We start from the raw sequence: 26,468 nt of genomic DNA on the forward strand, positions 1-26,468 counted from the left end.
AACACTCATATCTTCTAATTTATTATAATAATTTTGAAATCTTTTCTCTCTCTTTAATAATGATAATTTAAAAATAATAATAGTAAACAAGAAGGATGACATAAGAAAACTTACCATGGTAAAGGATAGTGTGATTGTAAATGCACAACAAAAGTTTATCCGCACACTCAAAGTTTAATATTTAATTAATCACGCACTTATCTTCAAGAATAAAAATTCTTTAAACAATTGGATACTAGCAACTGTTTGTAAACACTAACAAGTACTTATCATATCATGAATTACCAGATGACACGTGTTAGTAACTTTATACATTGATTTATAATATAAATAATTTAAATTATAAGCACGAAATTCTATAACAAGACACAAAGTATTTTGGAGACGAATTTCTTCACCATTTTGGAGTCTAATTAAGTATTGTTCAATTCCTTATACACAACTAATAATACAAAGGAACTCAAACATTAATTAATGAAGTCCACACACATGGCTAGTAAGAAATTATTCAAAGATGGATATTTCTACAGTAGTGAATCGCGTTGCGAATGGAAGTGAGTGGTTGCTTGTGCGCCTATCATAAAGTAATCACCCTCGTTTTGTTTTTTTCCATTGGTTTATTCAATCCGAAGAGAATCGCGTTGCGAATGAATGTGACTGGTTGCTTGCGCGCCTCTCATAAAGCAACCACCCTCGTTTTGTTTTTCTCCATTGGAAGTGAGTGGTTGCTCGTGCGCCTCTCATAAAGCAACCACCTTCGTTTTGTTTTTCTCCATTGGTTTATTCAATCAGAAGAGAATCGCGTTGCGAATGGAAGTGAGTGGTTGCTCGTGCGCCTCTCATAAAGCAACCACCCTCGTTTTGTTGTTCTCCATTGGTTTATTCAATCCGAAGATTAGAAAAACGAGGGACGAGAGTTTAGGCAGAAAATGTGAGTATAGAAGTCACTTCTTTATCAATATGCCTCCAGTTTGGATGATCCGCTGGCTCCGAGTACAAGGGAAGACATCGCTCTTGACGATCACGATGGACGATATCCGAGGTTTAAGGCAAACGAGGTCTCTTTCCAACATTACTGGCTGATCCCAAAGACAAGGAAACCAATTCGTCTCGGTTACGGATTAGGTGGATCCTGCAACTCTTGAAGCCTTAGCAGAACCATTCTTACACATCCCAGATTGCTCATATAATTGGTATGCACACAGATTCCGTACAGGAAAAACAAATCACAGAACGGAACGTAAACCATGCAAGCACATGTCTCCCCATGAGATTGAAAGAGAAACCACAAAATCACAGTCGCTCTAAGTTCAAAAACAGATAAACATGATGGAGCTCCAGCCTTATCCCCCACATTTATAAAATTAATCCACCATACACACTATGGGATTGCACCAACACTCTGAAGACAAGGGAAGCAGTTCGTCTTGGTTGAGCAATAGACTCTGCACCCTGCAACTTTTAACGCGTGAGCCTTCGAGGAATTGAAATATAACTTGACATATATCTCTCTGCTGCTCGTCTAAATCCACTAACTTGAGCCACACATGAGTTGCCTCAATGTTATACTTTAAATTAGGATAGAAGTCTTCTTCCCCGTTGACGAGAACATATGGATCATAAGGAGTCGGTGCTTCAACAACAATACATAGAACCAATCTGGAAGTCTCATCTTGTAAATTTAGAAGAATTTCAAAACAAAATTCACTGCCTCTAATAGCTTCTTCCTTTTCATTTTCTGATGGAAGTTCAAATGTTGTTGGATGTTTAGAGGTATAGCATAACCACTTCGGAATTTCAGTGCCTCGAAGAATAATTTCCAATCCAGAGTGCCAAAGAGATTCCTACAATATTAAATAATGTATAGATAACTAATTACTAACAGTCTGTGATCTGAGGTCTCAAGTATCAACAAATTAATTTCAAGATAAATTAAGAAGAGAGAGGAACCTGATTCAACAAATTATTTTCCAACTTTTTCACCTCATCGCCGCTTAGTCTAAAGCAATTAGTCAAGTTCAGACACTCGAGCATCGGGGGCAGTTTTGAAATTTTCTCCAATGATGTGCAATTATCTAGATCTAAGTGAATTAGTTTTGGTGGAAGCACTTGCGGAATTTCCTGAAGCCTTCTGCAACTAATCAATCTAAGTTGCTTCAAGTGACAAATTTGCTAATGCAATCCGGAAGGCTAACAAAATTGTTTCTCGACAGATCAAGTCTTGTTAATGTGGACCAGCAATCAAGAGGCACAAGGAAATCACTTTCTGATAAACTGCATCCGTCAAGATCAAGATAGTGTAGGTTGGGAAAGAAGAATGTGATACACTTGTCATCTACAATATCCAAATCAGTTGTGCTCAGTTTTGGGCGCCCACACACACACACACACACACATATATATATATATATGTATGTATATATATATATATATATATATATATATATATATATATGTATGTATGTATTTGTAAGGTTCTCACAACCATCTGCATCCAAGCTTTTAAGCCTAGTAAGGTAAGCAATTGATGAAGGCAGTTCTCTTATACCACTTTTTTGTATGTCCGATAAAACTAGGGATTCCATCTTGTCCTCTATTTCAGGGAAACTCTCCAGACTTGTGCAACCACAAAGAGAAAGCATTTCAAGGGATCTCAATCCAAGTCTTGTTACAAACCTCATAAGCTTAGAGTGACTGCGAAGATTCAAGTCAACAAGTTTATCAAGGAATCCAACAGAATCATCAACTTCAACCAAACTTTTACACTCCCTCAGATCCAAGTGCTTTATGTTTGGGCTTCCGGATAAGTTGGGGATTTTTTTTCCAAGAATTCGCAACCACTTAAATTTATTAATGCAAGATTTGCCAAATTCTGTGAAACCAAAACAAAAAATAAAACAAAAAGTCACATGCTTTAATAATAATGAAAATTTTGAAAAAATTATTTTGAAGTACGTACCTTAGGGGGGGTGCGTAGTCAAACTCGGATTTAAGAGGATTTTAAAAGACTTTAAAATCCTAGTGTAGTCAATTAAAGGATTTTAGAATCTATTCAAATCTAGGTGTAGTCAATTAAAAGATTTTAGAATCTATTTAAATCTAGGTGTAGTCAATTAAAAGATTTTAAAGTATTTTAAAGTCCATCCAAATCTAAGTGTATTAAAAAAAATTAAGATTTTGGAGGATTTCAATAAGTTGTGGATTTTGTGGGATTTGAGAGTAAAAAGTATATATAACCAAGAGTAAAAAGAATCCAACCTCACCCCCTAAGATTTCAAATCCTTCCTCCACAATCCACCACAATCCATTCAAATTCTATAAAATCCATATGAATTTTGTATGAGTCTTTAATATACTCTTAAATCCTATCAAATCTATCACTTTTAAAATCCTTTAAAATCCTTTAAAATCTTAGTTTGACTACACCCCGCTTTAAATCCCTTCAATTGTCTGATACAACTACATGACACATCCCACATAACGAGATAGCTTGGATGATAATTGGATGGCAAATTGAACACAACCATATGCTTTGGATGGATATGGGATCCCAAATAATGTAAGTCAAGTCCACCAAGTTTAATCCACCTCAAATCCTTAGTCAGATAATCAAGGCGTCCAGAACATTGTGCATTATGGTTTATAAAATTTTCAAAATTTACCATCTGCGAGAAGCTTTTTGCATTAAGGGTATCCCATCTGGTTTGAGAAACTTCACCACAATGCCTTTAATTTTCATTGTTCCTAAGATGAAAAAAGAAAAGAAAAGAATTATTGTTAAATTAACAAACAAAACACAAGTTCTGTTTTAAATATTTGTTTTTTTCTTTTCAATATCATGCCAAATCAAATGCAAGAACCTATTTTCTACTTACTAGATCTATTTTCAGTTAGATCAAGGTAGACATCTTTATGATCCCACAATCTGCTTCGCTTGCCTGGTTCAGTGGACGACTCTTCACGAAATATACACTTACCTATTTTTTCTAGCAAGTCATGCATCAAAATCCTATTACCTTCAATAGTTATAATGGTATTCTCAACAAGTACTTCAATACAATCTTAAGGTACATTACGTTTCAAACTTCTTAATATTTATAACACATAGTCTTTATCTATACCCTTGAAGAAGCATGCAATGTCTAAGGAAAGCTTTGTGCATAATATTCCTCTTCATTTCATTCAATGTAATAAAATTACAATGGTGCTTCAGTATATAAAGCAATGCACAATTCTGTACAATTACAATTATGGCCTTGTCTAATCTACCAATTTACAAGAAGATGATAACAAACATCTAACTAACTTGATGACTTAATACTTGACTCTTTAATGAAGTGAGAAGCTGAAAGCAGAATATGTATATTCCAAAGTTCATATAATACATGTACATATGTTGATTGTACGTAATAGGCAAAACCATCTTCATTCTCTTGGGTAAAACATGATTTGTTTAAACCAAACCACAGTTCAAGATGAATACACGCTTTCTAATTATTCAAACCAAAAGCCAAACAACTTGCCACATTATATATGAAAAAAGAAATGAAAAAAATACACAGTACTACTAGACAGCAAAGTTTCATATACAATATTTACAAAAAAAGAAAAAAAAAAGAAAAAGAAAAAAAGAGGAAGTTGCATATAGAAGGGGCAGCAGCAGCTGCATATCAAGAAAACAGAAGACAGACAAGTAGTAAACATTATTATATATGCACCCAAGATCCTAATGCATCAGAGATTGTCAATCATCTGAGATTTTGAAGTGGATGGTTGCTCCTGCTCATCCTCAATCTCAATAGGAACATTGAGATCAATATGCCTCGGCTTTGTATAATCATCCGCTAGCTCCAAAGACAAGGAAGGCCATTGCTTTAGCTGATCATACTCATAATCTGGCGCTAACTTCTTTGCCTGGAAGAATTTTCTAACACTTCGAACTTCATTGCCTGGAAGAAGAATTTGCAATTCAGAGCGCCAATATCCCTGCAATAGCAAATACATATATATACATATATTGTTGACCATGAGTCAATATTAGGAAAAAAAGGAATGTAAATAATAGGAGTCCTTTTTAAGTAGGTTTGTATTAAAGCTTTTGTTTCCTTGTGGAACTCAGATTGTACATGTATATATTTCAGAACAAGTAATACAAGAAAACATTCCGTAAAAGTTCTATTTGGTATCAAGAGCCTGCCGAAACCCTAGTGCGTTCCGCTGTGCGTGGGTGCCTGCGTTTTTTCTGCAAATTTTCTACAGAAAAACAGTGTGGGCCGTGAGTGTTTATTGTGGCTGTGTGTGAGCAGATTTTTCTGCAGCCTTATTCCCGTGATTTCTTTGCATAGTGCTGTGTGTGAGCAGATTTCTCTGCACAGTGCCGTGATTTCTCTGCACAGTTTTTGTCTGTGTGGTGTGTGTTGGACTTCTCTGCCGTGTCTTGCACAGTTTGTCTGTGTGGTGTGGTTGCGTGTACTGCACAGTTTTTTGTCTGTGTGGTGTGGTTGCGTGTACGTAGTATTGTGTTGTTTGTTGGGTTGATTTGGTGATTTGGTGAGCAACATCGAATGGACTCAGGAGGCAGTGGCGTGATGCGGTTAGAGGGCAGTAACTCAACCAATAATCAAGTCGTGAATCCTATCGTTATTCAGAGTGATGCGTCTGCTGTACCCAATACCGTGAAGTTAAATGAATCAAATTATCCTCTTTGGTCCAAGGTTTTGGAGATGCACATCGCTGGACGCGGTAGGAAGGGCTTTGTGACTGGGAGTATCAAGGAGCCGGCTGAGGCTAGTGCTGAGTATGAGACGTGGGAGACAGGAAATGCAATAGTAAAAGGGTGGTTGATCAACTCCATGGAACCTACTATTATGGGTTTTTTCATTCACCTACGTACTGCTAAAGAAGTGTGGGAAGAGGTAGCTCGGACCTACTATGATGGGTCAGATATTTCTCAGATTTATGAATTAAAGGTTAAATCGTTCAGACTCCGTCAAGAGGGTCGGCCAGTTGGTGTGTATTATGCTGATCTCAAGTCCGTTTGGCAGGAGTTAGATCAGCGGAGACCAATCCGGATGGTATGTGCTGTGGATCTCAAGACGCTTCGAGAAGAAGTTCAGATTGATCGTGTGTACGCTTTTTTGGCGGGATTGGATGATGTGTTTGATAAAGTGCGTAGTGATATTTTACGTACTCAACCTTTACCTTCTGTTGAGGAGGTGTTTTCTGTTGTTCGACGTGAAGCTCAACGACATGCTACCATGATGGGTGGAAGTACCAATCAAGGAGGGTTGCCGTCCATGGCAATGATCTCTCGGCCGGCTGGTACAAATCGTTCTAGTAATTCTTCTAATCAATCTTTAAATTCTCGTCCCTTCAACCGAGAAAATAAAGATGATTTGAAGTGTAATTTCTGTGGACAAACCCGTCATACTGAGGATACATGCTTTACTAAGCATGGAGTGCCTGATTGGTTCCCAGAGTTAAAGAAAAAATTGCGTGCCAAGGAGCGTGGAGCAGCCGGGTCCAGTGGAGGCCGTGCCTCCCTTGCTGCGGCTACACCCACTGTTCAGGAAGCCGTGCCTAGCCCCAGTGACTCTGGTCAGAATTTGTTGACTCGTACTCAGGGTGCCTCGTCGTCCGACACAGGTACCATGGGACATATTCTCTTAGCCTCCGAGAAACAGCACCATATAGGTTGGATTCTGGACTCTGGGGCAACGGATCATATGACATATGATAAAAATATGTTTCAATACATGACTACATCTCACAGGAAAAATATATCCACTGCCAATGGTACTTTGGCACCCGTGTGTGGTGCCGGCACTGTGCATCTCACCCCGTCACTTCCCTTACATCATTGCTTGCTTGTTCCGTCTTTATCTCATCACCTATTATCCATACCACAGGTTACTGAACAATTGGATTGTGTTGTTCTAATGTATCCGTCTTTTTGTCTACTCCAGGATATTCAGACCAAGGAGATAATTGGGCGTGGCACTAAGAGAGAGGGGTTGTACTACGTGGACGACGTCGTTTCTGGAAGAGCAAATGCAGTTCGCGCGTCCCGGTCTAGCAATTTACAAGCAGTGTGGTTGTTGCATCGTCGGTTAGGCCATGCATCTTTTGGGTATTTAAGGCATATGTTACCTAGTTTATTTAGTGGAATAAATGAATTAGACTTACATTGTGAAGTATGTATTCTTGCTAAAAGCCATCGTGCTTCTTTTCCGCCTAGTATGAATAAAAGAGCTTTACCGTTTGAACTTGTGCACTCTGATGTTTGGGGACCATCTCCGGTTGTTACTTCTTCTGGGATTAAGTGGTTTGTTACGTTTGTTGATGATTGCACTCGTATGACGTGGCTATATGTGTTACAAAATAAGAGTGATGTTGGTATGATATTTCGGAATTTTTCTCAAATGCTTCGGACCCAATACTTCTCTGTGATTAAAGTTCTTCGTTCTGATAATGGTGGTGAATATATTAATCGTGAGTTGTCCGAGTTTCTTGGTGATCAAGGCATTCTCCATGAAACAACTTGCCCCTATACTCCACAGCAAAATGGGGTGGCTGAACGGAAAAATCGCCATATCTTAGAAACGGCACGTGCACTACTTCTGGGTGCTTCTGTTCCTAAGGTTTTTTGGCCTGAAGCTGTTACTTATGCCGTCTACGTGATTAATCGTATGCCCTATCGGGTGGTTCATTTTCAAACTCCGTTTCAAGTCCTCACTCAACATGTTCCTGTGGTGTCTTCTCATACTCTCCAACCCCGGGTCTTTGGGTGTGTGGCGTACGTGCATATTCAGAAAATTCATCGCACTAAGTTGGATCCGTGTGCACTTCGCTGTGTGTTTGTTGGTTTCTCCTCTCACCAAAAAGGATATAAATGTTATCACCCTGCGACTCGTCATATGTATGTTACCATGGATGTGACCTTCTCTGAATCAGAGTATTTTTATGCTCCTGTATCTTCATCTTCAGATCCCCAGGGGGAGAGCTCTAGTGATGATCTGAAATGGTTGGACTTGGAAGGAATCCCTGTGGTTGATGCCGTGCATAATGGGGCAGTGATTATACATGCCGAGAATGATAAATCTGCAATTGTTGCCGAGAGCAGCATGCAGTCAGGACCGGTTCCAGATGAGAGTGATCCCGAGAGTGATAAATCTCCAACAGTTATCGAGAGCAGCATGCAGTCAGGACAGGTTGTTGACGAGCCTACTAATGTACCCCCTCTCTCTCTAGCTCCACAGTGCTGCCCAATGAATATTCTCTGGATATACCTGAGGTAAGTATTGTGGATGATTATGTAACTAATACACGTAATGATGTAAATACATATAAGCTGCCACCGAGACAAAATCGGGGTGTGCCTCCTAACAGGTTTTCTCCGGAAGGCAAAGTGAAGTATCCAATAGCCAACTATGTCTCATGCAATGGTCTTGCACCAGAGCGCAAGACTTTGGTGGACAATATGGAGGCTACTCGAGTACCAACCCGTGTGGAGGAGGCTCTAAAGGATCAAAAATGGGCAAACGCAATGGATGAAGAAATGTTGGCGCTACAGAAGAATAATACCTGGGAGGTGACGTCTTTACCAGAGGGAAAAAAAACAGTTGGCTGTCGCTGGGTGTTCACTGTCAAATACAAAGCCAATGGATCAATCGACAGGTACAAAGCAAGGTTGGTAGCTAAAGGATACACCCAAACATATGGTGTAGATTATCAAGAAACGTTCTCTCCGGTTGCCAAGATGAATACGGTACGAGTTCTGATATCTTTAGCTGCTAATATGAACTGGCCATTAAAACAGTTTGATGTGAAAAATGCCTTTCTTCATGGGAACTTGGAGGAAGAAGTATATATGGATTTTCCTCCTGGGTACAGTGCTGGTAGAAGTACCGGAGTATGTCGGTTGCGTAAGTCTCTTTATGGGCTTAAGCAATCGCCTCGTGCATGGTTTGATAGGTTTACTCAAGTTATGAAAAAGATTGGGTATTACCAAAGTCATTCTGATCATACATTGTTTGTCAAACGGAGACAGGGAAAAGTGACGGCCTTAATCATCTATGTAGATGACATGATTATTACTGGGGATGATTGTGATGAGATTTCAAGGCTGCAGAGAAATCTTGCGGCTGAGTTTGAAATGAAGAACCTAGGGGATTTGAAGTATTTTCTTGGAGTCGAAGTTGCTCGATCGTCGAAAGGTATTTTCTTGTCACAACGTAAGTATGTTTTGGATTTGTTAAAAGAAACTGGTATGCTGGGATGTAAGCCAGTTGATACTCCTATTGTTGAAAAACATCATCTATGTTTGGATCCGAATCAGAAATCGGTTGATAAGGGGAGATATCAGAGACTTGTAGGGAGACTAATTTATTTGGCTCATACACGACCAGATATTGCCTATGCAGTAAGTGTAGTAAGTCAATTTATGCATTCACCGAGTGAAGATCATATGGCTGCTGTTATGCGTATCTTAGCTTATTTAAAGTCTGCACCTGGAAAAGGAGTTCTCTATCGGAAGCATGGACATTTGAGGATTGAGGGGTTCACGGATGCTGATTGGGCAGGAAGTGTAGGTGACAGACGGTCTACTTCGGGATATTTTACTTTTGTAGGAGGCAATTTAGTCACATGGAGAAGTAAAAAACAGAAGGTAGTATCAAGATCCTCAGCTGAGGCTGAGTTTCGAGGGATGGCTCACGGCATTTGTGAGCTTCTCTGGCTTCGAAAACTTCTTGAGGGGCTTGGGTTCAAGCCAAAGGAGACCATGAGACTATACTGTGATAATAAGTCAGCGAGAGATATAGCTGATAATCCGGTACAGCATGATAGAACAAAACATGTGGAAGTTGATCGACATTTTATTAAAGAGAAACTTGAAAGGAAGATTGTATCGATCCCGTTTGTGAGTTCAGATGAGCAACTTGCAGATGTTCTAACTCATGCAGTATGTGGTCGAGAGTTTGATGACTCACTTGTCAAGTTGGGCATGTGTGATATCTATGCACCAACTTGAGGGGGAGTGTTGACCATGAGTCAATATTAGGAAAAAAAGGAATGTAAATAATAGGAGTCATTTTAAAGTAGGTTTGTATTAAAGCTTTTGTTTCCTTGTGGAACTCAGATTGTACATGTATATATTTCAGAACAAGTAATACAAGAAAACATTCCGTAAAAGTTCTATTTATATATATATATATATATATATATACACACATACATACATACATACATACATACATATATATATATATAGTGTTAACTAATCACAAAAAATCTGTGATCTGACCTCTCTCTCAAGTATCAACAAAATTAATTTAAATTTCAGGAGAATAGAAGAAGAAGAGAGAGGAACCTGATTCAACAAATTATTTTCCAATTTTGCCACCTCAACGCCACGTAGTCTAAAGCAATTAGTCAAGTCCAGAACCCTAAGCGTCGGGGGTAGTTTTAGATTTTTCTCCAATGATGTGCAATCATCTAGATATAAAGAAACTAATTTTGGTGGAAGCGGTTCTAGAATTTCCCGAAGCCTCTTGCAACCACTCAGTCTAAGTTCCTCCAAGTTGACAAATTTGCTAATGCATTCGGGAAGAATGACAAAATTGTTTCTCGACAGATCAAGGCTTCTTATTGTGAGCAAGCAATCGAAAGGCACAAGGAAATTAAGATGTTGTAGCACGGAAAGCATTAGTGTGTGACAGTCATCATCTGAACTATCCAAATCAGTTGCGATCAGTTTTGTGGAACCATGTAAATATATATTTGCAAGGTTCTCACAACCATTTGCTTTCAATCTTTGAAGCCCACTAAGATATGTAATTGATGAAGGCAATTCTCTTATGCCACTTTCTTGTATATCCAAATACCATAGAGATTCCATCTTGTCCTCAATTTCTGGAAAACTCTTGAGCCTTGTGCAACCATTGAGATAAAGCCATTCAAGGGATCTTAATGCAAGTTTTGTTGCAAACCGCGTAAGCTTAGAGCACCCACTAAGATCCAATAAAACAAGTTTATCAAGGAATCCAACTGAATCATCAACCTCAACCAAACTTGTGCAGTCACGTAGATCCAAGTGCTTTATGTTTGGGATTCCAGAAAAGTATGGAATTTTTTCCAAGAATTCGCAACCATTTAAATTTATTGATGTAAGCTTTGTCAAATTCTATGAAACAAAAACAAAAAACAAAGCAAAAAGTCAGAGACTTCAGTTAGAATAATTAATAATGAAAAACTGAGAAAATTTTCTTTCTCCAAAGATAAAGTGTACATTTGAATTAGTATTCGTTCAAAATAATTTAAAATACATATACATACCTTAAATCCCTTTAATTGTTTTATGCCACTGTATGGCATATCAAACATGACAAGATGTCTTGGATGATAATTGAATTGCAAATTGAACGTAACTAGATGCTTTTGAAGAATATTGGATCCCAAATTTTGAAAGTCAAGTCCACCCAATTCAATCCACCTCAAATCATTGGGCAGATAATCAACACGTCCAGAAAATTGTGCATTACGGTTTATAAAAATTTCAAGATTTACCATCCATAAGAAGCTTTTTGCATTCAAGGGTATTACATCTGGTTTGGGCAACTTCACCACAATGCCCTTAATTTTCTTTGTTCCCTAAGATGGAAAAAAAAAAAAATTGTTAGCAAACAATGTTGTTTAATTAACAAACAAAACTCAAGGTCTATTTTAATTTTTTTGTTTTTCTTTTCAAAATCATGCCAAATCAAATGTATGAACATATATTCTACTTACCCAATTTTCAGTTAGAACATTGTACACATCTTCATGAAACCATAACCTGCTACGTTTTCCTGGTTCAGTGGGAGATTCTTTATAAACTATATGCTTACCCATTTTTTCTAGCAAGTCATGCATCAAAATCCTATTACCTTCAATAGTTATGATGGCATTCTCAACGAGTACTTCAATACAATCTTGAGGTACATTGAGCTTCAAACTTCTCAATATTTGTAATACATAATCTTTATCTTCACCCTTGAAGAAGCATGCAATGTCTAGGAAAACTTGTTGCATTGCATCATCCCAAGAATCATAACTTTTTCGAAGTATTCTTTGAATACCTCTACAAGGTTCTCATTCGTAAGAATCATAACTATCAAATATAGTTTGCCAACGATCTATACTTTTATTACGCAGATGAGAACCTATAAGAGTAAGAGCTAACGGAAGTCCTTGAGCATAGGCTATTGCACGTTGTGCAAGGCTTAAATAATCATCTGAAGGTTCTTTTCTTCCAAAGGCATTCAAACATAGAAGCTCAAGAGCCTTGTCGTCTTCTAACTTTTGGACCTCGTAGATCAACTCGACCCCATAACATTCTAGCAATCCTCTATCTTTTGTGGTTATGATCACTCTGCTGCCCTCACCGAACCAATTGACTTCAACCAAGTTGTTTAACTGCTCCAATTCATCCACATCATCAAGAATTAAGAGAATCTTCTTTCGCCTCAAAAGTTTCTCTATAAGGTTGATTCCGTGATGAACATTGTCAATTTTCACCCTCGTACCACGTAGAACTTTTGATAGAAGAGTCTTTTGTGGTTTGATTACACCTTCATGTGATGTCAATGTTTCTCTCACATCTGCCAGGAAACAACTACCTTCAAACTTATGAGCAATTGCATTATAAACAGCTTTTGCAATTGTTGTCTTGCCAATTCGAGGTGCCCCCCAAATCCCAACCACACAACGACCATTTTCACCGACATCTAAAATCTCTTCCACCTCTTCTACACATGATTGTATTCCAACTGGGTATTTGGCCACATTCAAATATGTGCGTTGTAGTACTTCGACTGAGATCTCCTTAATAATCTTATTGATAAATGTAACTTCATACCTACCAGTTTAAATAAAAAACATATTTAGTCAATCAAATTTTTTGCTATATTTCTTTGTAAAAGAAAAAAAAATAATAAAAAAATGCTACTAAATCCACCGTATTATTTTTCCACTCACATTTTAATGAAAATGTTAGATCCCTAATTGTTTCTCTCCCTACCGCTTCGTCCTCCGTTTCTCTCTCCCCCATTTTTCTCTCTCTTCTGTTTCGTGTCTCTCCTCTGGCTTCTGCACCAACGACTTCCCTTCTCTCTCTTGGAAACCAGTCTCTAATTATTCGAATCTCTCCCTCTCTCGACCACTCTCTCTCTCTCTCTCTCTCTCTCTCTCTCTCTCTTCTCTTCCCTAACCCAAATCTTCTGTCACCTGCAAATCCAAATTGCATAGCTGAAATAACAAAATCTCTCCTCACCCAATTTCCCCCTTTACCCTCTTTGTCTATTTCTGATTTCCATTTGCTTCCACTGTCAGTTTTGTACTCGGAATTAATTTCGAATTAATCAATTTTCGAGCTAGGGTTCATTTTTTATTTGGAAAAAAAAAAAGATTGGTTGCTAATTCATTTATATATTTGGGTTGATTAATTAATGGAGTCAAGTTTTGATCAGTGGGAGAAAGATCCATTATTTCCGGCGGTGGAATAAGTTCAAGAATTCGCCGACAGATAGCATTTCTCATCGTTCGTTTCTGTGATTTCTAGGGCTCCAATTCCAAATATGTTCATCAGTTTGTGGATTTTTCCAACAAATTTTAAGAGCTTGTTTGATATTCTATTTGAATTCAACTTTTTAAACTCAAAAACAATTTTCAAGTTTTAGGTTTAAAAACTTGTTTGGTAGGATTATTTTCAAAAACTGAAACTCAAAAATATAGTCTATTCTCTAAAAACATAAAAAGTGAGTTTTTAGAATTTTTAAACTTAAACTCACTCATTTCTTTTCTCTCCCTCCTCCCATCTTACTCCAAATCTATCTCTCTTTTCTTCTTTCTCTCCTCTTTTTTTTTTTTTTTTTATTTACTTTTTTCGTCTCTTCTTTAATCTGCTCCCTTCATTCTCTCGGTTATTTCTCTCACTCCTCTTCCTCTTTATCTCGTCTGATCCTCTCTTCTTTCTCTTTCGTTCAATTATCTATTACTTTCTTTCCTCCTCTCTCCTCTTTCTCTATCTCCTGCAACCCCTCTTTTTAGATTTCTTTCTCTAGTTTATGTCGTAAGATTTAAAATTTTTAAATTGCAAACCAATCAAGTTTTTGAATCTTAAAGAAAATTATTTTCAAGAAATGTTCTTAAGAAATGTTTTGAGAAATGATAAAAAATTTCAAATAGAATACCAAACATGCCCTAAATTTTTTAACGTTTTATTGCAATTTTGCATCTTTAATTTGATAGCTTCCAGCTCATTTGGATCAAATCTCAGCTTTAGGAGAGCAATTTAAGAGAGAGAGAGAGAGAGAGAGAGAGAGAGAGAGAGAGAGAGAGAGAGAGAGAGAGAGAGAGAGAGAGAGAGAGAGAGAGAGAGAGAGAGAGAGAGAGCGACCAGGGGAATCATAATCTTGGTTCGATGCTGAGAAGCTTGCTGGTACGCTCTCCCTCTTAAACTGCTTCCCCTTTACTTGCAGATTTGCCTTTTTTTTTATTTTTTTTTATTACTGTTTCTGGTATTCTTACTTCCATTTTTTCGATTTAATTCTTTTGCTTTGAACTAAATTAGTTGAATCGATGAAGCAGATCTCTTGCTCTCTACAACTCTCCAACAAAACCAATGACTATGTGGCTTTCAAGGTTGTAAATTTTCACCAGATAAGTTAAGTTTTTTGGACTTTTAGAGATTTGCAATCTTGATTTTGGTGTAAAGTTAGTTCACGTAAAGACTGACGGTGAAAATAGGACATTTGAGGTGTGGTGTATTAAAGTTATTTTAGAGATAATAGTGGGTGGAAAATAAGATGTTAATTTTTTAAATTTTTTATTGTGGATGGAATGATAATGTGTGAGAAAATAGAATAACGGGTGAGTTTATCAGCACCTCAAAAAAAAAAAAATGGCAGAGTATTACACGAAAAAGGAGTGCCGGCAACAACAAAAGTCACTCCCTGATTCGCTAGCTTTGGTGAATGACAAGTCTATAATTATATATGAAGAAGATGGACACGTAGGTTTAACATAAACGAGCCTTCATGTACCTTGGTTGTTTTCCCTTGCTTTAAAAAAAAATAAATAAATAAACGAGCCTTCGTGTACGTGCGTAGTGCGTGCAAAAATTATTTTTTGACATATTATTGTGAGTTAAGTGTGACATCCCACATCGCCCAGGGGAGTGATCCTTAAATGTATATTCACATCCCTATCTAGCACGAGGCCTTTTGGGAGCTCACTGGCTTCGGGTTCCGTAAGAACTCTGAAGTTAAGCGAGAAGGAGGCTAGAGCAATCCCATGATGGGTGACCCACTGGGAAGTTGCTCGTGAGTTCCCAAAAACAAAACCGTGAGGGAATGGTAAGCCCAAAGCGGACAATATCGTGCTACGGTAGTGGAGTCGGGCCCGGGAAGTGATCCGCCCGGGGCCGGGATGTGACAATTCTAAATGTAAAACCCGTATCGTTTTCCATAAGACAGTACAACATATATACATATATCCAAACCATACTCAGAAATGACCAAAACCACGGTTTACCATTAACTCCACCATACATTAATAAGTAGGCCAAATGAACTAAATCACTACAAAGTAATATATCAGTCAGAGTCATCTAAAATAACATGTACAACTTATCCGTATCTCATCAATCATGGCTAACATATAAGTCGGAGTCACCTATAGTGACCTGTACGACTTATCCATATCTCATCAATCCTGGCTAGCATATAAGTCGGAGTCACCTCTAATGACCTGTACGACTTATCCATATCTCATCAATCCTGGCTAGCATATAAGTCGGAGTCACCTCTAGTGACCTGTACGACTTATCCATATCTCATCAATCCTGGCTAGCATATAACTCAATAAGTATACCTGCACACGAGTCGGAACCACCTAAAGTGGTCTGTACGACAGGATTGGGTGTAAATAAATACGCTCAAGTGCTACGATCACGTGAAGACTGGGCGAATAATCGCGGGTCACCTACGAGTCGGAACCACCTAAAGTGGTATGTACAACAGGACTGTGCACCTACCTTGGATCCAAGGTGAGCGTAAGGTGCGGGAGATGAACATCACGTGAAGGACTGTGCCCTGGCCACGGGCGGGAGCACTAACACCGGGGTGCAGGTTTATGAGCTCTCAATGCATCTCAATATAACATGTGCAACTCATGGCAACCAGTACGACAGTATCGAAGTTGCCTAACACATAACTGTAGTCATGCTATAACGCAATCGATTCAACTAGTACCATAAACTCACCTGAACTTACCTGGGTGTCCTGAGTTCACCTTTGCACTTGAAAGCATTCCCAATAATTATATGCAAGTAATATACATATTGATATACTATGATGCAATCTAATACTCAACCATGTTGTAGCATGTTCAATTATAAACAATACAGTGAGAAGTGTACAATCAATAACGCATTACTCCCAAACTACTTATTTTCAGGAATAATTATCCATGACGACCCAATTAACATTAATTTAGCTAACTAATTCATAAAACTAAAACTTGCCTTTACCAATTTCCTTCGCCCAAGCAAGGCTTTTGTCTCAAATATTTTATGGCTGCATCTAACGTCTCGTTAGACTGCCTACGTACCCTAAATAGGGATCAAGCCGTTCGTAGTTCATTTAGGTACTTCAAGCATTCACAATAATTATATATGAAAGTAATATACCTAATCAATTTAAAAGTGTGTGTGAAGTGTGTTTAATTACCCTAAATCTTTATTAAAGTTGGACGGTTTGTTTGATTGTGTGGAATGATTAAAGACAGGGCACTGTGCATACACGGGTTGCACGTTTCTTCTCCTTTTTCTTTTCATTTCCGTGATTTCCTCAAACCTGTTTTTCATTCTTCCTCTCTCCCCGTCAAGCTCTCTCTCTCTCCCTCACTCTCAAACACACGGTAACAACACCAATTCTTCAAAACTTCACGGATCGACGAAAATAAAATCACCATCTTCTTCGTTTCGACGATACGAGTCCAACCATACCAATTTCAGGTAAGAACTATAACGTTTTCACGTCGAAAATACGAACTCCGGTTTAGGTACTATTCATCAACTTTTTATTGGTTGATTTTTAGGACTTTTCAAGCTTATAGGAAGCTTCTTGAGGTCCTAAGGAGGCTTGAAGTAGTTCGTTGGAAGTGTTTGGACGTAAGAACACGGAGAACGACAAGTTCAAAGTTTGGCCGGAGCTTTCGGGGCTTTTTCTGGTAAATCCACGCCGAGTTAGGGGTCGAGGCAGGTATGGATGTGTTCATCTCGTCAATACCTTCATTTTGATATAAAGTACGTCGAAAATGGTTAAGAAATGAAGAAGTTATGACACTTTGAAGTTTACCCAGAAATTCCGGCAAAACACCCACCTCCGGCGAAACCAGTCCGGCGACGCGAGGAAGAAGACGCGCGCGTGGGCAGCGCGTATACAGGGCGCGTGAGGGCGCGTGAGAGCTCCAAATTGAGTTCTAAAAGTTGTCACGTGTTCGTGACGTCGTGTAGATCACCGTGGTATATTCACACACCCAAATTGAGCAACGTATGAGAAAGTTATTGACGAATGTTTGTGTATGTGCGTTTAAATGATGATTTTATAATTATTCTTTTATAGGTGAAACTTGTACGAACGAAGAATGTAACCAAACTAGGCGTGAGGGTTACGAACCGGCTACTTATCAGTGAGTGGGCAGTTATTTTTCAGTATATATATACGTATGCTTGACGTATTTCCCAGAAAATGTATTTTAAAAGAAATACGAATTAAATATCCTGTCATATATGCATCATATTTTAATATGTGCATTACCATAACTATGCATACTGTTGCATGGTGCTGAGGAGGCCCAGGTAAGCTACATTTGAAATACATTTGATATACATTTGATATACGTATGAAATACATTTGATATACGTATGAAATACATTTGATATACGTATAAAATACATTTGATACACATATAAAATACATTTGAAATACGTATGAAATACAGTTGATATACGTATGAAATGTGATTGAGATATGTTTGAGATATAATTGTGATATGATTGAGATGTGATTGAAAGCTCATAACCTGCACCCCGGTGTTAGTGCTCCCGCCCTGAGCAGGGCACAGTACTTCACGTGATGTTCACCTCCCGCACCACATGCTTAGCTTGGATCCAAGCTAGGTGCACAGTCTTGTCGTACAGACCACATTAGGTGGTTCCGACTCGTAGGTGACCCGCGATTATTCGCACAGCCTTCACGTGATCGTAGCACTAGAGCGTACATATGTATTACACTCAGGCTTGTCGTACAGACCACTTTAGGTGGTTCCGACTCGTGGGCAGGTTCAGTTATTCAGTTATTGAGTTTGAGATTTGAGCTCTATATGCAGCCGTACAGGTCACGTTAAGTGACTCCGGCTGCCAGATTACATGTTATTGATGTGATTTATACCTGAGCACTTGCATATCATTATGAGGCTTTGACATGGCATATTCTTGAGCATGATTGGTATACCCTTGAGCATGTTTGGCATATTTATACATACGTATATATGTTTATTTTCTGGGAAACTATACTTGTTTTACGGCGAGGGGTTAGTATATTCAAAGAGAAAAGAAGGTTCTGAATAAGTTTGTTTTGCTGACCCACTCAACTTTGTTTTGCGCCCCTCCAGGTTTAAGATATCAGAGCTTGGTGGCTACGAGGAATCCAACGGTGTTCTGACAGAATGGACAAAAATTAAGACTCACCTTTGGGTGTTTCATCTTAGAAATTGTATCTTTAAAGCTTCCGTACTGTGTAAATGGTTACGTCACTCTCACGTGACGGCCAGCATGCCCTTCTTCGGGACGGGGTGTGTATGTGATTTGATAATTGGTCACAAGGACCAATCATTCAGGACGCCTCGATGTGTGCGCTAGAGAATCATAGCGTGGACTCCAGGTAAGTGGATCTTTTCCTTTTTATCGTACATATTATTGAGAGTTCTATCGACACTTTTAAATTGATTAGGTATATTACTTTCATATATAATTATTGTGAATGCTTGAAGTACCTATATGAACTACGAGTATATAAGGTTAATGATTAAGTATTCTTGAAGCTATCGCCTTGGAAAGGAGTAGTAAGGTTCGGAAAAAAAAAGGTAAGCTGAGCCCTAGGTACATCAGACCTTATCAGATCACCGAGTGAGTTGGTGAGGTTGATTACAGGCTTGAGTTGCCTTCAGAGCTGTCTAAAGTGCATAATGTATTTCATGCTTCGATGCTCCGTCATTACGTTGCAGATCCATTGTATGTGATTCCGGTTCAACCTTTGGAAATTAGCCCGGATTTGACTTATGATGAAGAACCAGTGATTATCTTGGATTGGAAAGAGAAAGATCTGAGAAATAAGACAGTGCAATTGGTGAAAATCTTATGAAGAAACCATTAAGTGGAAAAAGCTATTGGAGAGACAGAGGATTGGATGAGAGAGACCTATCCCAGGTTATTTTGTGGTTGTTGTTTAAATTTCGGGGACGAAATTTCTATAAGGAGGACGAAATTTCTATAAGGAGGGTAGGTTGTGACAGCCCGTCCCGAATTAACATTTTCATATGTGTGAAGTGTGTTTAATTACCCTAAATCTTTATTAAAGTTGGACGGTTTGTTTGATTGTGTGGAATGATTAAAGACAGGGCACTGTGCATACACGGGTTGCACGTTTCTTCTCCTTTTTCTTTTCCTTTCCGTGATTTCCTCAAACCTGTTTTTCATTCTTCCTCTCTCCCCGTCAAGCTCTCTCTCTCTCCCTCACTCTCAAACACACGGCAACAACACCAATTCTTTAAAACTTCACGGATCGACGAAAATAAAATCACCATCTTCTTCGTTTCGACGATACGAGTCCAACCATACCAATTTCAGGTAAGAACTATAACGTTTTCACGTCGAAAATACGAACTCCGGTTTAGGTACTATTCATCAACTTTTTATTGGTTGATTTTTAGGACTTTTCAAGCTTATAGGAAGCTTCTTGAGGTCCTAAGGAGGCTTGAAGTAGTTCGTTGGAAGTGTTTGGACGTAAGAACACGGAGAACGACAAGTTCAAAGTTTGGCCGGAGCTTTCGGGGCTTTTTCTGTTGAATCCATGCTGAGTTAGGGGTCGAGGCAGGTATGGATGTGTTAGTCTCGTCAATACCTTCATTTTGATATAAAGTACGTCGAAAATGGTTAAGAAATGAAGAAGTTATGACACTTTAAAGTTTACCCAGAAATTCCGTCAAAACACCCACCTCCGGCGAAACCAGTCCGGCGACGCGAGGAAGAAGACGCGCGCGTGGGCAGCGCGTATACAGGGCGCATGAAGGCGCGTGAGAGCTCCAAATTGAGTTCTAAAAATTGTCACGTGTTCGTGACGTCGTGTAGATCACCGTGGTATATTCACACACCCAAATTGAGCAACGTATGAGAAAGTTATTGACGAATGTTTGTGTATGTGCGTTTAAATGATGATTTGTGTACAAGCTTCCTCGTACATAGAATGGTTATGATGGCGTTTGGGTGGTTGTAGATCGATTTACTAAGTCAGCGCACTTTATTCTAGTGAGAGAAAAGTATTCTCTGAATAAATGGGCTGAGCTGTTTATCACTAAGATGGTGAAGTATCATGGAATTCCAGTAAGTATTGTTTCGGATCGAGATCCTAGATTCACTTCTAAGCTTTGGACAGCTTTTCAGGAAGCACTTGGTACGAGATTGCTTTATTGTACGGCGTATCGGAATGACACTGTTATGAAGCTTTATATGGAAAAATCGTGTCGTACACCTTTGTGTTGGTCAGAGGTCGGTGAAAGAGTTTTGGTGGGCCCTGAACTGACACACCCCGTCTCGAATGAGGGCATGCTGGCCGTCACGTGAGAGTGACGTAACCATTTACACAGTACGGAAGCTTTAAAGATACAATTTCTAAGATGAAACACCCAAAGGTGAGTCCTAATTTTTGTCCATTCTGTCAGAACACCGTTGGATTCCTCGTAGCCACCAAGCTCTGATATCTTAAACCTGGAGGGGCGCAAAACAAAGTTGAGTGGGTCAGCAAAACAAACTTATTCAGAACCTTCTTTTCTCTTTGAATATACTAACCCCTCGCCGTAAAACAAGTATAGTTTCCCAGAAAATAAACATATATACGTATGTATAAATATGCCAAACATGCTCAAGGGTATACCAATCATGCTCAAGAATATGCCATGTCAAAGCCTTATAATGATATGCAAGTGCTCAGGTATAAATCACATCAATAACATGTAATCTGGCAGCCGGAGTCACCTAACGTGACCTGTACGGCTGCATATAGAGCTCAAATCTCAAACTCAATAACTGAATAACTGAACCTGCCCACGAGTCGGAACCACCTAAAGTGGTCTGTACGACAAGCCTGGGTGTAATACATATGTACGCTCTAGTGCTACGATCACGTGAAGGCTGTGCGAATAATCGCGGGTCACCTACGAGTCGGAACCACCTAATGTGGTCTGTACGACAAGACTGTGCACCTAGCTTGGATCCAAGCTGAGCATGTGGTGCGGGAGGTGAACATCACGTGAAGGACTGTGCCCTGCTCAGGGCGGGAACACTAACACCGGGGGTGCAGGTTATGAGCTTTCAATCACATCTCAATCATATCACAATTATATCTCAAACATATCTCAATCACATTTCATACGTATATCAACTGTATTTCATACGTATTTCAAATGTATTTTATACGTGTATCAAATGTATTTTATACGTATATCAAATGTATTTCATACGTATATCAAATGTATATCAAATGTATTTCAAAGGTAGCTTACCTGGGCCTCCTCAGCACCATGCAACAGTATGCATAATTATGGTAATGCACATATTAAAATATGATGCATATATGACAGGATATTTAATTCGTATTTCTTTTAAAATACGTTTTCTGGGAAATACGTCAAGCATACGTATATATATACTGAAAAATAACTGCCCACTCACTGATAAGTAGCCGGTTCGTAACCCTCACGCCTAGTTTGGTTACATTCGTCGTTCGTACAAGTTTCACCTATAAAAGAATAATTATAAAATCATCATTTAAACGCACATACACAAACATTCGTCAATAACTTTCTCATACGTTGCTCAATTTGGGTGTGTGAATATACCACGGTGATCTACACGACGTCACGAACACGTGACAACTTTTAGAACTCAATTTGGAGCTCTCACGCGCCCTGTATACGCGCTGCCCACGCGCGCGTCTTCTTCCTCGCGTCGTCGGACTGGTTTCGCCGGAGGTGGGTGTTTTGCCGGAATTTCTGGGTAAACTTCAAAGTGTCATAACTTCTTCATTTCTTAACCATTTTCGACGTACTTTATATCAAAATGAAGGTATTGACGAGACGAACACATCCATACCTGCCTCGACCCCTAACTCGGCGTGGATTCACCAGAAAAAGCCCCGAAAGCTCCGGACAAACTTTGAACTTGTCGTTCTCCGTGTTCTTACGTCCAAAAACTTCCAACGAACTACTTCAAGCCTCCTTAGGACCTCAAGAAGCTTCATATAAGCTTGAAAAGTCCTAAAAATCAACCAATAAAAAGTTGATGAATAGTACCTAAACCGGAGTTCGTATTTTCGACGTGAAAACGTTATAGTTCTTACCTGAAATTGGTATGGTTGGACTCGTATCGTCGAAACGAAGAAGATGGTGATTTTATTTTCGTCGATCCGTGAAGTTTTGAAGAATTGGTGTTGTTGCCGTGTGTTTGAGAGTGAGGGAGAGAGAGAGAGAGCTTGACGGGGAGAGAGGAAGAATGAAAAACAGGTTTGAGGAAATCACGGAAAGGAAAAGAAAAAGGAGAAGAAACGTGCAACCCGTGTATGCACAGTGCCCTGTCTTTAATCATTCCACACAATCAAACAAACCGTCCAACTTTAATAAAGATTTAGGGTAATTAAACACACTTCACACATATGAAAATGTTAATTCGGGACGGGCTGTCACATAAGTCTATCCCCTTTTCTTTAGTGTAAATACGCACGCGAAACATCATTTTTATAATCAGCATTACGCGATTGTTAAAATGTTTTGAATGTGTTTAAAAATATAGAAAATAATATTTAATTAAAAACTAATTGAATCAGATTATTGCTAGGCCATTATAATGTACTAATTATTAAAAAAAATAAAATAGCTGTATAAAAAAAATTAATTGTAAAAACACAATGTTTATATTACGAAAATATTCTTGCATTATTTTGGGCTGTTTTTGAACTTTTTTGTTTGGAAGGTATTTTTGTCCCATCATTTATGGTGAAGAATGGGCTTCCAACTTTATATGGTAGCATAGATAAGACTCGTAAGAGTCATCTTCTTCATATGTAAATTATAGACTTGCCATTCAGCAAAGCTGAAAAATTATGGAATTGCTGCAGTCAAGTATGTGCCCCTTGCTAGGGATTTAAAAACTAGCAACTAAATAGGTATTATTGTAGTAGAAACTGAGACCTGAAATACAGAATCATATAATTAAACAAACTACAAGGAGTGAAGAAATGTACGTACTCTTCCTCTTTGACAGTATGTCCTGACAAATTTGATACTTCTTTTAGAGCACTCCTCCATAAGAGGATCTTCTCCTCGTCCTTGTATTTGTGCTCGAGTCTTGTAAATGCGTCACCGAACCTACTCGTTTGATTTCGTACATGGGACGGATCCACCTTGTAGAAAACTGGCCAAACTATTTGCTGCCTTGACCTTCTACATTCAAGGATATGTACGAGCTCATCCAAGCACCATCTTGACGATGCATAGTTTTCAGAGATTACAATGATTAAAATTCTCGACTCTTCAATTGCTTTTAGAAAAGCCGGTGATATTTCTTCTCCTCTTTTAAGATGGCGATCAATGAAGATGTCGATTCCGTTACGGTTCAAGGTCTCATATAAATGATTTATAAAAGTAAAGCGTGTATCCTCACCTCTAAAACTCAAAAATACATCATATGTCCATGAAGGAGGCAAGGAAGAAGAAGAGGCAAGTTGAATGGCCATAAGAGAATTAAAGACAAATAAACTAAAGAAAAGAGCCTCTCAAAGAATTGGAATCTGCAGTATGGTATGGAGTGTGGACTCTCTCTTGTTGTATATATCCTTATGCATGCTTTTCTTCCTGTGAAGGAAGCAGCAGTTTCCTACCACCTTCAATGTGAATGTGGACTCTCTCTTGTTAAATTAGTCCTCATGCTTTTCTTCCTACCTGCCAAGAAATTTCCTACCTACTACCTTTCAATGTGAATGTGGTCAAGTTGAAGCAGATGAATTTCCGTGACAATTTCATTGAAGACTTAAAAAAAAAAAAATTGTTACTTAGCGGTCTTTAATTTAAAGAAGAGGAAGTTTCTTTGCAAACTCCTACCGACTACTTTTGATGTAACAATCCATCATTACATGATTTTAAAATGGAAGGAGATCCTCTTTGGATCTCTTCCACCAAGATCACTGAATCAAGTGATTTGGGCTTTTGAAATTTAATCAAACAACTAAAAACAGAAGTTCATTTTAAAAGTTATAATAATTTTAATTGTTCGATTAAATTTCAAAGATCCGGATCACTTGATCCGGTGACCTTGATGAAAGAGATTCGGAGAGAATCTCTTTCCTTTTAAAATAATCACAGACGACTGAAAAATATAAAAATATTACTAATAAAGTGTCCATACCAAGGAAAGTATCTCCGATGATGTAGGTAAATTTCTCTCCACTAACTAGTGGGGGTCTTTAATTTAAGAAAGAATGTGTCTTTTTCCATTATGTAGTTTCTTTTTCCCTTGATCGATTGATCACTATAGTTTGTCTGTATTCAATTATTTGTTGATATCGTAATCACCTGTGGCCTTTCTTCACCACGAATGAAATAATAATTCCGACCCATTTGCCCACTTTCGAAGACCAAATCTTTGTTTTGTATTTTTTTTTCGATGGATTTAATTAATTAATAGCCAGCTAAGCTGAATAAATGAGCAACGCATGATTTACCTCTCTCTCTCATCGTTCGTTAACTAGAGAAAGTTCAAATGTCGTTCGATCTTTTCGGGTACAGCCAAGCCGCCTTGAAACTTCATTGTCTGGAATCATAATTTGCAATCCAGAGTGCTCACAAGCAATACTTCGTAGAATAAACATCGGAGGTCCTAGCACTGAAGGTCCAAGTTTCCTAGATAAAAATAGAGCGGGAACTGCTCAAAAGAAAATTTAGTTTATTCACAACAGCATTTTTTGGAACACTTGATAGACTTGTTATCATCGGTCAAACCATATTGCACACATGTGAATAGATTAATCCACACACTCAAAGTTCAATATTTAATTAATCACACACATCTTCATGTAGATAATTGAAGTTATTCATGGTGGATTTGGTGGTGGTGGAGGTGGAAAACCAACAGAAAAATATCAAAATAAAATAAATAAATAAATAAATAAAAAGGAAAAACTAATGAAAAGTCATCAAAAACTTTAGTTTTAATCAAAAAGACAAAACAAAGGTGTAAATGAATAGTACCATAAGTGACTTTTCAAGGTAAAAATGTCTTTAACGGTAAAAGTGAATATTACTAGGAGTGTTTCATTAAAATTCCACAAAAGAAAGATGCACTGTAGTAAACGAAGCGGAAGAGGAAAGGGTGAAGGGGAGAGAGAGTTTAGTTTTTTTTTTTTTTGTCAAACGATAAATTTTGTTAGATTAAATGTTAGATTAGTTACTGATAAAGTTCAAACCTATATTGTCATATAAAAACTCATCTTTTTTTCACCACTGTGGTAAATGATTCCTTGTTAGAGTTATAATTTTTTTATTTCAACTTCCTCTTATTCTATTTTTGTTTTCATTGTTTTTCTTTGGGAGCATGATTCTCTCCCCTCATATTCACATCCTCTTCTCTCTCTCCTCCTCTCACACTTGTTTTTTGTCTTATTGTCTCTATAAAAAACATCAATATAAGATGTTGACGTGACTTAACCGTAACCATTCAAGTAGGAGGGGAGGAAAAAGAAAAAAAAATTAGGATGGGAGAGAATCGTATGCTAATTCGTACTTGTTGCTTTTTGATATGTTAATCTGTAACCAAGCCCAAGCCCAAAGTCCATGGGCCAGACTTATTTCAATGTAAGTACTTATAAAGGCTAATGGACTTAGTTTTTGTCGATTTGGGACTTGCATCCCCCATAACTTCCATCATTGCCTGGAATCAAAACTTGCAATCCAGTCTTGATGGTGTCAACTAAATCTATATAATATCTCAATTAGGGAAAGAAGAGAGTGGAACCTGATTCAACAAATTATTTTCCGACTTCGCCACGTTATCAAATCTCTGGCGACACCCTTGGGAAAATTTTCCAATGATGAGCTTAGGA

The 26,468-nt window shown here is 38.2% G+C and overlaps 1 protein-coding gene, 1 long non-coding RNA gene and 2 pseudogenes across 3 annotated transcripts; 1 reads left to right on the forward strand and 3 right to left on the reverse strand.

Moving 5' to 3' along the window:
- Positions 1-944: 944 nt before the first annotated feature.
- LOC148698760 (TMV resistance protein N-like) lies at positions 945-4,387 on the reverse strand (annotated as a pseudogene).
- LOC137748783 (disease resistance protein RML1B-like) lies at positions 4,202-23,756 on the reverse strand. The gene is made up of 5 exons (XM_088687857.1): positions 23,620-23,756; positions 11,788-12,895; positions 11,335-11,649; positions 10,370-11,182; positions 4,202-4,986 (listed from the first exon to the last, which is right to left on the reverse strand). Exons 2-5 carry the CDS (start codon positions 12,067-12,069, stop codon positions 4,735-4,737), a joined length of 1,662 nt encoding a protein of 553 aa, XP_088543983.1. The 5' UTR covers positions 12,070-12,895; positions 23,620-23,756; the 3' UTR covers positions 4,202-4,734.
- On the forward strand, positions 16,924-19,437 carry LOC148698761 (uncharacterized). Its single transcript, XR_015957855.1, has 3 exons — positions 16,924-17,053; positions 17,137-17,730; positions 18,715-19,437. It is a non-coding gene; the product is annotated as an uncharacterized LOC148698761 (long non-coding RNA).
- LOC148698762 (disease resistance protein RPV1 pseudogene) lies at positions 20,641-24,107 on the reverse strand (annotated as a pseudogene). Its single transcript, XR_015957853.1, has 5 exons — positions 22,716-24,107; positions 22,469-22,632; positions 22,216-22,368; positions 22,049-22,115; positions 20,641-21,085 (listed from the first exon to the last, which is right to left on the reverse strand). The product of XR_015957853.1 is annotated as a disease resistance protein RPV1 pseudogene (transcript).
- Between the last annotated feature and the right edge of the window lie 2,361 nt (positions 24,108-26,468).

The sequence above is a fragment of the Pyrus communis genome, chromosome 2, assembly GCF_041283825.1.
Source record: "Pyrus communis isolate YQ-2024b chromosome 2, ASM4128382v1, whole genome shotgun sequence".
Classification (NCBI taxonomy): domain Eukaryota; kingdom Viridiplantae; phylum Streptophyta; class Magnoliopsida; order Rosales; family Rosaceae; genus Pyrus; species Pyrus communis.